Source organism: Ranitomeya imitator, chromosome 1 (genome assembly GCF_032444005.1).
Source record: "Ranitomeya imitator isolate aRanImi1 chromosome 1, aRanImi1.pri, whole genome shotgun sequence".
Taxonomy (NCBI): domain Eukaryota; kingdom Metazoa; phylum Chordata; class Amphibia; order Anura; family Dendrobatidae; genus Ranitomeya; species Ranitomeya imitator.
In genome coordinates this window covers 644,171,861-644,185,994 of record NC_091282.1, presented here as the reverse complement: position 1 = coordinate 644,185,994, position 14,134 = coordinate 644,171,861, and the positions used below count along the sequence as shown (strand labels likewise).

The window sequence follows — 14,134 nt, the reverse complement described above, 5'->3', positions numbered from 1 at the left end:
GTAATTTAATGCATGTACACACTGACTGCACCAGCAGAATAGTGAGTGCAGCTCTGGAGTATAATACAGGATCAGCAATGTAATGTATGTACACAGTGACTCCACCAGCAGAATAGTGAGTGCTGCTCTGGAGTATAATACACGATGTAACTCAGGATCAGTACAGGATCAGTAATTTAATGCATGTACACAGTGACTGCACCAGCAGAATAGTGAGTGCAGCTCTGGGGTATAATACAGGATGTAACTCAGGATCAGTATTGTAATGTAGGAACACAGTGACTGCACCAGCAGAATAGTGAGTGCAGCTCTGGGGTATAATACAGGATGTAACTCAGGATCAGTAATGTAATGTATGCACACAGTGACTGCACCAGTAGAATAGTGAGTGCAGCTCTGGAGTATAATACAGGATGTAACTCCGGATTAGTACAGGATCAGTAATTTAATGCATGTACACACTGACTGCACCAGCAGAATAGTGAGTGCAGCTCTGGAGTATAATACAGGATCAGCAATGTAATGTATGTACACAGTGACTCCACCAGCAGAATAGTGAGTGCTGCTCTGGAGTATAATACAGGATGTAACTCAGGATCAGTAATGTAATGTATGTACACAGTGACTGCAACAGCAGAATAGTGAGTGCAGCTCTGGAGTATAATACAGGATGTAACTCAGGATCAGTACAGGATCAGTAATTTAATGCATGTACACAGTGACTGCACCAGCAGAATAGTGAGTGCAGCTCTGGAGTCTGAAATTGTGGGAAAAGTAAAGGAATTATAGTCTTACCTCTCCGCTTCCAATGTCTTCATCTTTAGCGTTTCGTAGTCGTGATTGCCTGATATGTATAGAAGAACATGTTACAAAATTTCTCTTATAATGCCATCTCCTTCCATGTCATCAATGTTACATATTTGCACCAAAATTAATGCTGGAACTTGTAGTTACACTGACACTTACTTTTTTGGGTGTTCTGCAGGGAGCAGTTCTGGTAGAACGGTTCTGGATGCAGATACGTATTATTCAGATTGCTGCAAGAAAGAGCTGCAGATAAGTAACGATGCCTTGTGGATCATGGGACATCCTATATTGCATGGGTGCAGCTGGTCCTGGTGCCCACATGGATCCGTTGCTGTGTAGTAAGCCATCAGGGCTGTTTTCCAAAAACAGCGCCACCCCTTTCTACAGATTGTGTTGAGCATTGCAGCTCAGCGCCATTGAAATTAATAGTGCAAAGCTTGCAATACCACACACAACCTGCAGACAAGGTGGCGCTGATTTTTGGTAGAAAATGTTTTTTTCTTACTCCTAAGGGTCTTTAAGTGAGTCATCTTGGCTGACCAGAAGATCTCTTACCTGTTGGCTTGAGGGTAATTTCTAGAACAATCGGCGGCGGCGGCGGTGGCGGTCTCTTCGCAGTCCTCAGAGTATGTATTAGTTACCACCGTGAGGGTGTCAGAGTTGTTCTCTTCTCCAGGTGCATCTGAAAAATAAAGCATTGGATTCCACAGCTGCACTCTTTTTGTGGAGGAGGGATGATTGCTCTTACCAGAGGCGACAGTAAAATCACGCAGATCTGCAGGTTCAAAGACAAATCTGATGCAGGTGGAGCAGAAACTGGTGCTACAGAGGATGCAACAGTACAGACACTTAAAGTAATTTGCAAGAAGACTGAAACTTCCTGTATTTTTCTCTACACTTTTACACCTGCGAGAGAAATATGGGTCAATACAGACCCAGAAAAACGACCAAGAGACCCAAATAAAGACATATAAAAAAGATTTTTATATGTCTTTATTTGGGTCTCTTGGTCGTTTTTCTGGGTCTGTATTGACCCATATTTCTCTTGTTCTATTTTTGATAGCGACTTACACTTATCTATGCATTAGTCCTTCTGGCATGGCATTTTTATTTGGATTATTCGATTGATTAATATCATTTATTGCTATGCATATCTTTGTTGTGTGCTTGGTTTCTTACTTTTACACCTGCGAACACCTCAGGTCGTTTGAGAACTTGAGTCTTATTTTGCCATCCCCCTTTTTATTAAAAAGGTCTCCCAATTATAAGGAGATCATGAGATATCCCACTTTTAAGATCCACATCAATCAGTTGAAATTTGGCAAGTGTATCATTTTTCTACAGCTCCTCCGCAGGGATAGTGAGGTATTGCAACAAACTGTCAATAAAGTTCTTAAATTAGTCCATTACTGGACAACTCCTGATTAATCACTTCACTAACCCACTCCCAATGTAGCATCCAATCAACATCTGTTCTGACGGAATACTCAATTCCTGCAGCTGATCACTGATTGGTACCCACAGCAATATAGTATCACTGCTGTGGGAGGAGAGTATCCATTGTTTTTATTTTAATTAGAGCCCTGAATTTATTAAGTAGGGTTTTCCAGTGTGAACCCCTTTAAGACATTATTAACAGTTGACTGTAAAGCCTAATTTTTCCTGCGGGGGAGCTGCAGATAAAATGAAACACCAGCTGCCAGATTCCAGCTGTTTGTCCTGGATTGTAAAAGTGGGATATCTTATGATCAGGAAACCTTTTAAATAAAATAGGATTGGCCAAAGCAGACATCCAAGAATAAGACCCCTTTATTTAAGGAAGAGTAAAAACCCAGTGTGTAAGCAGGTAAGTAAAATGTCCAGTTTTATTGAAGAAATAAATCACATCCATAAAAACATAAGTGTGGTTCTGGTCACAGTGGATACAACCAACGCGTTTCAGCTCCGATGAGCCTTATTCATGGTTGGTCTTCTGGCCCATCTCTGTGGCTACAAACCTGTGACAAGGACTCTGATTGTGCCTGATCTGTTTTGGGATGTTTCATTACGAGGGCTCAACAAAAAGATAATAGGAGAGACATATTTCTAGTATTGTAGAATCCATGGCAATCAGATGGAATCTGGCAGCAGGTGTTTCATTTTTCTGCAGTGCCCCCACAGGAAAAATAACAGATTGCAATAAACAGTAAATCATTTCTTAATGATCCTAATCAATTGTACTTGTTCTGTATGGGGATGTTTCATTATGAGGTCTCAAGAGAAACATAATAGGGAAGATTTATTACTAGTATAGTAGCATCCATTGCAATCAGCTGGACATTTTTTTTTGCTAATTTTACTGCAGTGCACCTACAGGAAAAATGAGGTATTGCAACAATCTGACAATTATTTCTTAACCTGATCTTGTTGGAGATATTTCATTATGAAGGCATAAGATAAACATAATAGGGGAGATTTATCAGTATAGGATGGAACCTGGCAGCAGGCGCTTCACTTTTCTGCAGCACCTCTGTAGGAAAAATTAGGTATTGCAAGAAACTGTCCATAATTTCTTAACAAATCTGAGTGATCGTACCCAATCTTTTTGGAGATATATGAGGTCTTGAGATAAAAAGAAGAATAGGGAAAATGTAGTATCATAAGATAGAATCTAGCTGCATGTGTTCAATTATTCTGCAGAGCCCCAGCAGGGAAAATGAGGGATTGCAGCAATCTGTTGTTCTTCCTTTTGGAGGTATTTCATTATGATGGCACAAAAAAACAATATAATAGGGCGAGATATATCAGTATAGGATTGAATCTGGCAACAGGTGGTTTATTTTTCTCCAGTGCCCCCACAGGAGAAATGAGGTATTGCATAATTTCTGTAATTTCTTAACAAATCTTATCAACAATACCCAATCTTTTTGGAGATGTATCTTTATGGGGACTTGAAAAGCATGGTAGGAAAGAGTTAGTAGTAGTGTTGTAGGATCGATCGTAACAGTAATCAGGTTTTTCCATATTAGATGCAGATGACCTACCTCCATTTTCTGAGGCCGGCTGCCCATTGGCTGTGGTGGTCATCCTGGTTTTTATAGTTGCGTACATCTCTTCAGGTGGTGGTGGGCGGCTTATTCTTTGGGACGTTCTTCGGGATCTGAGAAATGGATAAGATTGTAAATGAAGAGAATGGTCCTGGCCCCTAAACTTGGAAGCCCCGGTTCACACTTTTGGGCCAATACATCCGGGCCGGTGTTTCTGGGCTCGACAAAAAAAATCCTCATCAGTATGACCTTCTCTTTTTCCTGTACTGTTGGCATCAATACGACTTCCCTAAGTAAGACCCTTGTCGACCTACTGCAGGTATCGGTAACCTGAAGCCCTCCAGCTGTTGTGCCCTGACATATGGTTGTGGTTTCAAAGTAGCTGGATTGGAGGAATAGCTATCATCTATGGTGCTTGGCAGTGGTGTCCAACCTGTGGCAAAACTACAACTTCCAGCGTGCCAAGGAAATCAACGGCTATCCAGGCATTGCAGTTTTGCCACTGGTTGTATACTACTCTCTTTAGTATTGACACGTAGAAGAAAATGCAGATTTGTACTCACTCTTGGGCATCCGGAGGAGACATGTGCATCAATGAGGCATACCCCGAGTTCATGCTTGAAGGGTGTCTTGTGAGCTTTGTCCCGGGGATTTTCCCAGCGAATCCTCTCTAGAAAAATGGTTAAATGGTGAATCAGAAACAGATTTCACTTTGTCCTCTCCCTGAAAATTACATACTTAGCACAGTAAGGTATATAGGGCACTGACATAGGATGATGGGAGTACAAAGGGGAAGGTTGGAATAAATCAAGAGATTTGGGGTGAGGCAGCTTTTTTTGTTAGAAAGGAAGTAGCTGACTTCTTCCCTTAGGTTTCATCCTTACAACAAGCTAAACAGTTGGAACATCCCTTTAAGGAGAACCTGTTGCCAAGTCAACAGGGAGAAGTTTTTGGTCTTCTTTTATTCCCGCTGCTCTCGTGAGTGCACTTTTTTTAATCCGCCATATGGTTTTTAAAGATATGAGCCTCTTTATTTAGTGCTAGTTTTTATTGTCTTTATTTTGGGGGCAGTGGTCACAGGGTAATTATGTAGACACGTCCACAAAGAACCCACAAATCAGCACTAAATAAAAAGGCTCATATCCCTAGAAGCCTGTAGATTAAAAAAAAAAAAAGCTGGAAAATTCAGGGGGGCAGCGGGAATAAAATAAGAACAAAAACTGACCACTATTGACCTGGGGAACCGTCCCTTTAACACCCCCCGTTTCTACATTTAGGACCTATTTGGGGCGGTTTTATCAGAACCAGGACCCTGCAGTTATGTGCACTAATTTTAATCAGCTGCTGTTCTCGCAGATTGTGGTTTCAAGGTCGTACTGTGAACTCATCAGGGTCGGCCGCAGGAATGTGATAGATAATCAGGAAGGTTTTTCTGAAAACCGCACACGGTGCAGATAGGGATGCACTTACCAGAGGTGCGGCCGGGGGTAGCCTTCCCCCGTGGTTGAGATGACGGTTTACGGACAGCTTGTACTGGAGAGCATCAGTCAGCTTGTTCACTAAACGTTCCTGAGCATTGCACGAGTCCTCCTGTAATAGACAAGAACGACAGAGTACCGTAATACTGCATATAAAGCATAACTATTCTGTGCTCCAAACAGGATAAAAGCCAAAAACCACAAAAGCAGAGAATGTACAATAAAATAAAAGATATATCTTTTTTTAGAATTGTATTGACAATAGAGCAACATATAATGTGCATGTATCAAAAATGCAAAAATAAAAATACATTTTTGTATATAGAACAGATCAATTTTACATATAGCGGATATTTAGCGGGGGAATTTAAAATTTTGCAATTTTACCGGGGTGCACGGTATTTAGAGGTACAGTCTCCCATTTTGCTTCTTGATGAATTTTGAGCACCATGCACATGCCACTTTAATATATATACTGTTTTGGATTATTGCACTTGCACTTTATCTTCTGTGCCTCTTATATATAACGCTCATTGCAGTACACAGTATGCACAATTTATATATATTTTTTTAAACCTACGTGTGTACATACTTATAGATTTTTCAGTTCATTTGCACTGTGTGGATATATTGATTCCTTTGTAAATTTTGTATATTATACACTTTTTTATGATTTGCGTTGATGTGTTGTTTTTTCCAATTTTTACTGGGGTGATTATATAAATATTTGCAAAATTTTAAATTCCCCCTTTTTTACCTTCTTATCTACTATAAAATTGTCTAAGGGTCACTTCCGTCTGTCTGTCCTTCTGTCTGTCACGGTTATTCATTCGCTGATTGGTCGCGGCAGCTGCCTGTCATAGCTGCTGTGACCAATCAGCGACGGGCACAGTCCGGAAGAAAATGGCCGCTCCTTCCTCCCCGCAGTCAGTGCCCGGCGTCCGCATAGTCCCCTCCGGTCAGCGCTCACACAGGGTTAATGGCAGCGGTAACGGCCCGTGGTGTAACGCACTCCGTTACCGCTGCTATTATCCCTGTGTGTCCCCAACTATTTACTATTGATGCTGCCTATGCAGCATCAATAGTAAAAATATGTCATGTTAAAAATAATTAAAAAAAAACAAACAAAAAAAAAAACCTGCTATACTCACCATCCGCCGCCTTTCCCGCTCCTCGCGACGCTCCCGAGACCGCTCCATTGCAGGCGGCAGCTTCCGGTCCCAGGGCTGGTGTGCGACAAGGACCTTCCGTGACATCCCGGTCATGTGACTGCGACGTCATCACAGGTCCTGCTCATACCAGCCCTGGGACCGGAAGCTGACGCTTGCAATGGAGCGGTCCCGGGAGCATTGCGAGGAGCGGGAAAGGCGGCGGATGGTGAGCATAGCAGGACTTCAACGGGCCTTCGGAACGTGAGTATATGTTTATTTTTTTATTAAGTCTCTATACTACGTGGCTCTGTGCTGTATACTCCGTCGCTGTGCAATATAGGCAATATACTACGTGGCTGGGCAATATACTACGTGGCTGGGCAATATACTACGTAGCTGAGCAATATACTCCGTCGCTGTGCAATATACTACGTGACTGGGCAATATACTACGTGACTGGGCAATATATTACGTGGCTCTGCTATATACTATGTGGCTGGGCAATATACTGCGTCACTGGGCAATATACTACGCAGCTGGGCAATATACTACGCAGCTGGGCAATATACTACGCGACTGGGCAATATACTACGTGACTGGACAATATACTACGTCGCTGGGCAATATACTACGTCGCTGGGCAATATACTACGTGGGCTGTGCAATATACTACGTGCCTGGGCAATATACTACGTGGGCTGTGCAATATACTACGTCGCTGGGCAATATACTACGTGGGCTGTGCAATATACTACGTGCCTGGGCAATATACTACGTGACTGGGCAATATACTCCGTCGCTGTGCAATATACTACGTGACTGGGCAATATACTACGTGACTGGGCAATATATTACGTGGCTCTGCTATATACTATGTGGCTGGGCAATATACTGCGTCACTGGGCAATATACTACGCAGCTGGGCAATATACTACGCAGCTGGGCAATATACTACGCGACTGGGCAATATACTACGTGACTGGACAATATACTACGTCGCTGGGCAATATACTACATGACTGGACAATATACTACGTCGCTGGGCAATATACTACGTGGCTGGGCAATATACTACGTGGTTGAGCAATATACTACGTAGCTGGGCAATGCATATTCTAGAATACCCGATGCGAGACCCGCCAGGCCTCGACCAATCAGCGACGGGCACAGCATGGCGACGATGATGCCATAAAGGTTGCCTCGACCAATCAGCGACGGGCAGTCTGCCGCGAATTCGCCTCGACCAATCAGCGACGGGCACAGTATCGACGTAGATGTCATAATGGTTGCCATGGCGATGATGATGTCATAAAGGTTGCCTCGACCAATCAGCGACGGGCACAGTCTGCCGCGAATTCTGGAATCATCATTGTCCATATACTACGGGGACATGCATATTCTAGAATACCCGATCAGCGGGTTCCACGAATTCTGGAATCATCATTGTTCTCCACTGCTGTCAAGTGCCGCCATTTTGTTGTCTAAGGGTCTAATTGTCTGTCTGTCTCGGATATCAGCCAATCAGCGATATTAGTGCGGGATTTAAACACCACTGACAGTGCAACATACATACATACATACATACATATTCTAGAGTACCCGATGCTTTTGAATCGGGCCAACATCTAGTATATCTATATATATAATTGTCTAAGGGTTTTTCTGTCTGTCTGTCCTGGAAATCCCGCGTCTCTGATTGGTCGAGTATATATATACTAGATGTTGGCCCGATTCAAAAGCATCGGGTACTCTAGAATATGTATGTATGTATGTTGCGCTGTCAGTGGTGTTTAAATCCCGCACTAATATCGCTGATTGGCTGATTGGCGGCACTAGACAGCAGTGGAGAACAATGATGATTCCAGAATTCGTGGAACCCGCTGATCGGGTATTCTAGAATATGCATGTCCCCGTAGTATATGGACAATGATGATTCCAGAATTCGCGGCAGACTGTGCCCGTCGCTGATTGGTCGAGGCAACCTTTATGACATCATCATCGCCATGGCAACCATTATGACATCTACGTCGATACTGTGCCCGTCGCTGATTGGTCGAGGCGAATTCGCGGCAGACTGCCCGTCGCTGATTGGTCGAGGCAACCTTTATGGCATCATCGTCGCCATGCTGTGCCCGTCGCTGATTGGTCGAGGCGAATTCGCGGCAGACTGCCCGTCGCTGATTGGTCGAGGCAACCTTTATGGCATCATCGTCGCCATGCTGTGCCCGTCGCTGATTGGTCGAGGCCTGGCGGGTCTTGCATCGGGTATTCTAGAATATGCATGTCCCTGTAGTATATGGACAATATGGACTGATTGGTCGAGGCAACCTTTATGACATCATCGTCGCCATGGGAACCATTATGACATCTACGTCGATACTGTGCCCGTCGCTGAATCAGAAACGTGGGATTTCTATGTCCTTTATGACATCATCGTCGCTGTGCCCGTTGCTGATTGGTCGAGGCCTGGCAAAACCCTTAGGCAATTATATATATAGACATGTCCCCGTAGTATATGGACAATGATGATTCCAGAATTCGCGGCAGACTGTGCCCGTCGCTGATTGGTCGAGGCAACCTTTATGACATCATCGTCGCCATGGCAACCATTATGACATCATCGTTGCTGTGCCCATTGCTGATTGGTCGAGGCAACCTTTATGACATCATCGTCGCCATGGCAACCATTATGACATCATCGTTGCTGTGCCCATTGCTGATTGGTCGAGGCAACCTTTATGACATCATCGTCGCCATAGCAACCATTATGACATCATCGTCACTGTGCCGGTCGCTGATTGGTCAAGGCCTGGCGGCATCATCCAATCAGAGACGCGGGATTTCCAGGACAGACAAAACCCTTAGGCAATTATATATATAGACTAGATTGTGGCCCGATTCTAACGCATCGGGTATTCTAGAATATGACATCTACGTCGATACTGTGCCCGTCGCTGAATCAGAAACGCGGGATGTCTACGTCCTTTATGACATCATCGTCGCTGTGCCGGTCGCTGATTGGTCAAGGCCTGGCGGCATCGACCAATCAGAGACGCGGGATTTCCAGGACAGACAAAACCCTTAGGCAATTATATATATAGACTAGATTGTGGCCCGATTCTAACGCATCGGGTATTCTAGAATATGCATGTCCCCGTAGTATATGGACAATGATGATTCCAGAATTCGCGGCAGACTGTGCCCGTCGCTGATTGGTCGAGGCAACCTTTATGACATCATCGTCGCCATGGCAACCATTATGACATCATCGTTGCTGTGCCCATTGCTGATTGGTCGAGGCAACCTTTATGACATCATCGTCGCCATAGCAACCATTATGACATCATCGTCGCTGATTGGTCGAGGCAACCATTATGACATCATTGTCGCTGTGCCCGTTGCTGATTGGTCGAGGCCTGGCGGCCTCGACCAATCAGAGACGCGGGATGTCTACGTCCTTTATGACATCATCGTCGCTGTGCCCGTCGCTGATTTATGACATCATCGTCGCCATGGCAACCATTATGACATCATCGTCGCTGTGCCCGTCGCTGATTGGTCGAGGCAACCTTTATGACATCATCGTCGCCATAGCAACCATTATGACATCATCGTCGCTGTGCCCGTCGCTGATTGGTCGAGGCAACATTTACGACATAATCGTTGCCATGGCAACCATTATGACATCATTGTCGCTGTGCCCGTTGCTGATTGGTCGAGGCCGCCAGGCCTCGACCAATCAGAGACGCGGGATTTCTACGACCTTTATGACATCATCGTCGCTGTGCCCGTCGCTGATTGGTCGAGGCCTGGCGGCTTGACCAATCAGAGACGCGGGATTTCTACGTCGATACTGTGCCCGTCGCTGATTGGCCGAGGCCTGGCGGCATCGAATAATCAGGGACGTGGGATTTCCAGGACAGACAGACAGAAAGACAGACAGACAGACGGAAAAACCCTTAGACAATTATATATATAGACTAGATTGTGGCCCGATTCTAATGCATCGGGTATTCTAGAATATGCATGTCCCCGTAGTATATGGACAATGATGATTCCAGAGTTCGCGGCAGACTGTGCCCGTCGCTGATTGGTCGAGGCAACCTTTATGACATCATCGTCGCCATGGCAACCATTATGACATCATCGTTGCTGTGCCCGTTGCTGATTGGTCGAGGCCTGGCGGCCTTGACCAATCAGAGACGCGGGATTTCCAGGACAGACAGACAGACAGACGGAAAAACCCTTAGACAATTATATATATAGACTAGATATGTATACAGCAACCTTTATGACATCATCGTCGCCATGGCAACCATTATGACATCATCGTTGCTGTGCCCGTTGCTGATTGGTCGAGGCCTGGCGGCCTTGACCAATCAGAGACGCGGGATTTCTACGTCGATACTGTGCCCGTCGCTGATTGGTCGAGGCCTGGCGGCCTCGACCAATCAGAGACGTGGGATTTCCAGGACAGACAGACAGAAAGACAGACAGACGGAAAAACCCTTAGGCAAATATATATATATATATATATATATATATATATATATATATATATATAATATATAAAGCTGAATGTGTGTATGTATGTATGTATGTGTGTGTGTATGTATGTCCGGGATTGGCATCTGCACCGTCGCAGCTACAGCCACAAAATTTTGTACAGTCTCACATCTGGACCCCGAGAGCATCATAGGCTATGTTGTGAGGCGAAATTTTAACCCCGCACGTTCCAATTCACCAAACAATTTTGCCCCTATCTACATAATAGGGAAAAAGTGAAAGGACAAGTGTTGGAGGCGTCGCAGCTACAGCCACAAAATTTTGCACAGTCACACGTCTGGACCCCGAGAGCGTCATAAGCTATGTTGTGAGTTGAAATTTTAACCCTGCGCTTTCCAATTCACCAAACAATTTTGCCCCTATCTACATAATGGGGAAAAGTGAAAGGAATAGTGTTGGAGGCAAATTGACAGCTGCCAGATGTGAACAAGGGGGACTTAAAGAATGAGAGCGATGGCGCCAAAGGGTATATACCGTACAGTTGCTAAGGTGGGGCCCCGACATGGGATACTCACCACACACGGGGATATGAACACACACACAAAATGCGCCACAAACTACCACGTGCTTGAACACATATACCACCCTCAGGACACATTTCACCACACATACACCAACCTCGCCACATAAAAGTCGAAAAACAAAAGTCGCTGCTCAAAATTTGCCACGCGCAAAACTCGCCACATGCAAAAACTAGGCTCACGCAAAACTCGCCACAAGTGCAAAACTCACCTCATGGAAAACTCGCCATGTGCAAAACTTGCACACGCGGAAAAATTGCCACATGCACAAAAGTTCCAACACATGCAAAAGTTGCCTCACACAAAACATGCACATACTCAAAAGGCACCACACATAAAACTCGCCACGCGCAAAACTCGCCATGCGCAAAACTTGCTGCACACAACTTGCTACACTAACCTGTCACATGCAACTCGACACACAAAAAGTTGCTACACGCATGTTGCCACACAAAACTCATCTCACAAAAGTCGCTACATGCATGTCGCCACACGCAACTCAACACACACAACTTGACAAACGAAACTCGCCCTAAAACACACACAAGTCTGGTATTATCTTTCAAAAATAAAAATCTGATTAATAAGCAGACAAACTACAAGAGCAACAAATGTACCATATAGGAAATACGGCAGCTGTCAGTCACATGACCTGTCTATTATGTGTATGTGTGAGGTAATATATACTGCCAGGGGGAGGGCTTCCTGTTGGCTGAGGATATATCAGGCTGCCAATTTAGCTTACAAATACTGAGGTAAAAATACTGAGCAAATAACGTGTGAACGAGGTCTAATACAGGAGGAGATGACACACAGGTATATACTATATACAGGGGAGATGACGCACAGATATATACTATATACAGGAGAGATGACACACAGGTATATACTATATAGAGGAGGAGATTACATACAGGTACATACTATATACAGGAGGAGATGACATACAGGTATATACTATATACAGGAGGAGATGACACACAGGTATATACTATATACAGGAGCAGATGACCTACAGGTATATACTATATACAGGAGGAGATGACCTACAGGTATATGCTATATATAGAAGATGACATACAGGTATATACTATATACAGGAGGAAATGACACACAGATATATATACTATATACAGGGGAGATGACACACAGGTATATACTATATACAGGAGGAGATGACATACAGGTATATATTATATATAGGAGGAGATGACATACAGGTATATACTATATACAGGGGAGATGACACACAGCAGGCATATACTATATACAGGGGAGATGACATACAGGTATATACTATATACAGGAGATGACATACAGGTGTATACTATATATAAGGGAGATGACAAACATGTATATACTGAGGTGAAAATGAGAGGTGTGAGGTGAAAATGAAAAGGTGTGATTGCAAAATGAGAGGAGTGAGGGAAAATAGTGGAGTGATCGGAAAATGACAGATGTGAGGTCGAAATGACAAGTGTTAGGGGGGAATGAGAGGAGTGAGGGAGAAAATGAGAGGTGTGAGGGAGAAAATGAGAGATGTGAGGGGGAAAATGAAAGATGTGATTGGGAAAATGAGAGGTGTGATGGGAAAATAAGAGAAGTGAGGTGCTATAACTAACCACAGATATTTACTATGCCCAGGCAACGCCGGGCTCTTCAGCTAGTATATATATATATATATATATATATATATATATATATATATATATATATATATATATATATATATATATATATATATATATATATATATATATATATATATATATATATATATATACTAGATTGTGGCCCGATTCTAACGCATCGGGTATTCTAGAATATGCATGTCCCCATAGTATATGGACAATGATGATTCCAGAATTCGAGGCAGACTGTGCCCGTCGCTGATTGGTCGAGGCAACCTTTATGACATCATTGTCGCCATGGCAACCATTATGACATCTACGTCGATACTGTGCCCGTTGCTGATTGGTCGAGGCCTGGCGGCAGCGACCAATCAGGCGCGGGATGTCTACGTCCTTTATGACATCGTCGCTGTGCCCGTCGCTGATTGGTCGAGGCCTGGCGGACTCGACCAATCAGAGACGCGGGATTTCTACTTCGATGCTGTGCCGGTCTCTGATTGGTCGAGGCCTGGCGGCCTCGACCAATCAGAGACGTGGGATTTCCAGGACAGACAGACAGACAGAAAGACAGACAGACGGAAAAACCCTTAGACAATTATATATATAGATATATATATATATATATATACACACATATATACACATATACAGTACAGACCAAAAGTTTGGACACACCTCATTTAAAGATTTTTCTGTATTTTCATGACTATGAAAATTGTACATTCACACTGAAGGCATCAAAACTATGAATTAACACGTGGAATTATATACTTAACAAAAAAGTGTGAAACAACTGAAAAATATTCTAGGTTCTTCAAAGTAGTCACCTTTTGCTTTGATGACTGCTTTGCACACTCTTGGCATTCTCTTAATGAGCTTCAAGAGGTATTCACCAGGAATGGTCTTCCAACAATCTTGAAGGAGTTCCCAGAGATGCTTAGCACTTGTTGGCCC

The 14,134-nt window shown here is 43.8% G+C and overlaps 1 protein-coding gene across 1 annotated transcript in view; it reads right to left on the bottom strand.

Annotated features, from left to right (window-relative positions):
• Window positions 1-14,134, bottom strand: part of TTC24 (tetratricopeptide repeat domain 24) — a 74,693-nt gene that overhangs the window by 32,156 nt on the left and 28,403 nt on the right. Inside the window, exons 5-10 of the mRNA XM_069727916.1 lie at window positions 5,304-5,423; window positions 4,397-4,503; window positions 3,831-3,946; window positions 1,363-1,489; window positions 967-1,037; window positions 796-844 (exon numbers count right to left, since the gene is read on the bottom strand). Coding sequence (XP_069584017.1) covers window positions 796-844; window positions 967-1,037; window positions 1,363-1,489; window positions 3,831-3,946; window positions 4,397-4,503; window positions 5,304-5,423 — 590 coding nt within the window. The remainder of the gene's footprint in view (window positions 1-795; window positions 845-966; window positions 1,038-1,362; window positions 1,490-3,830; window positions 3,947-4,396; window positions 4,504-5,303; window positions 5,424-14,134) is intronic.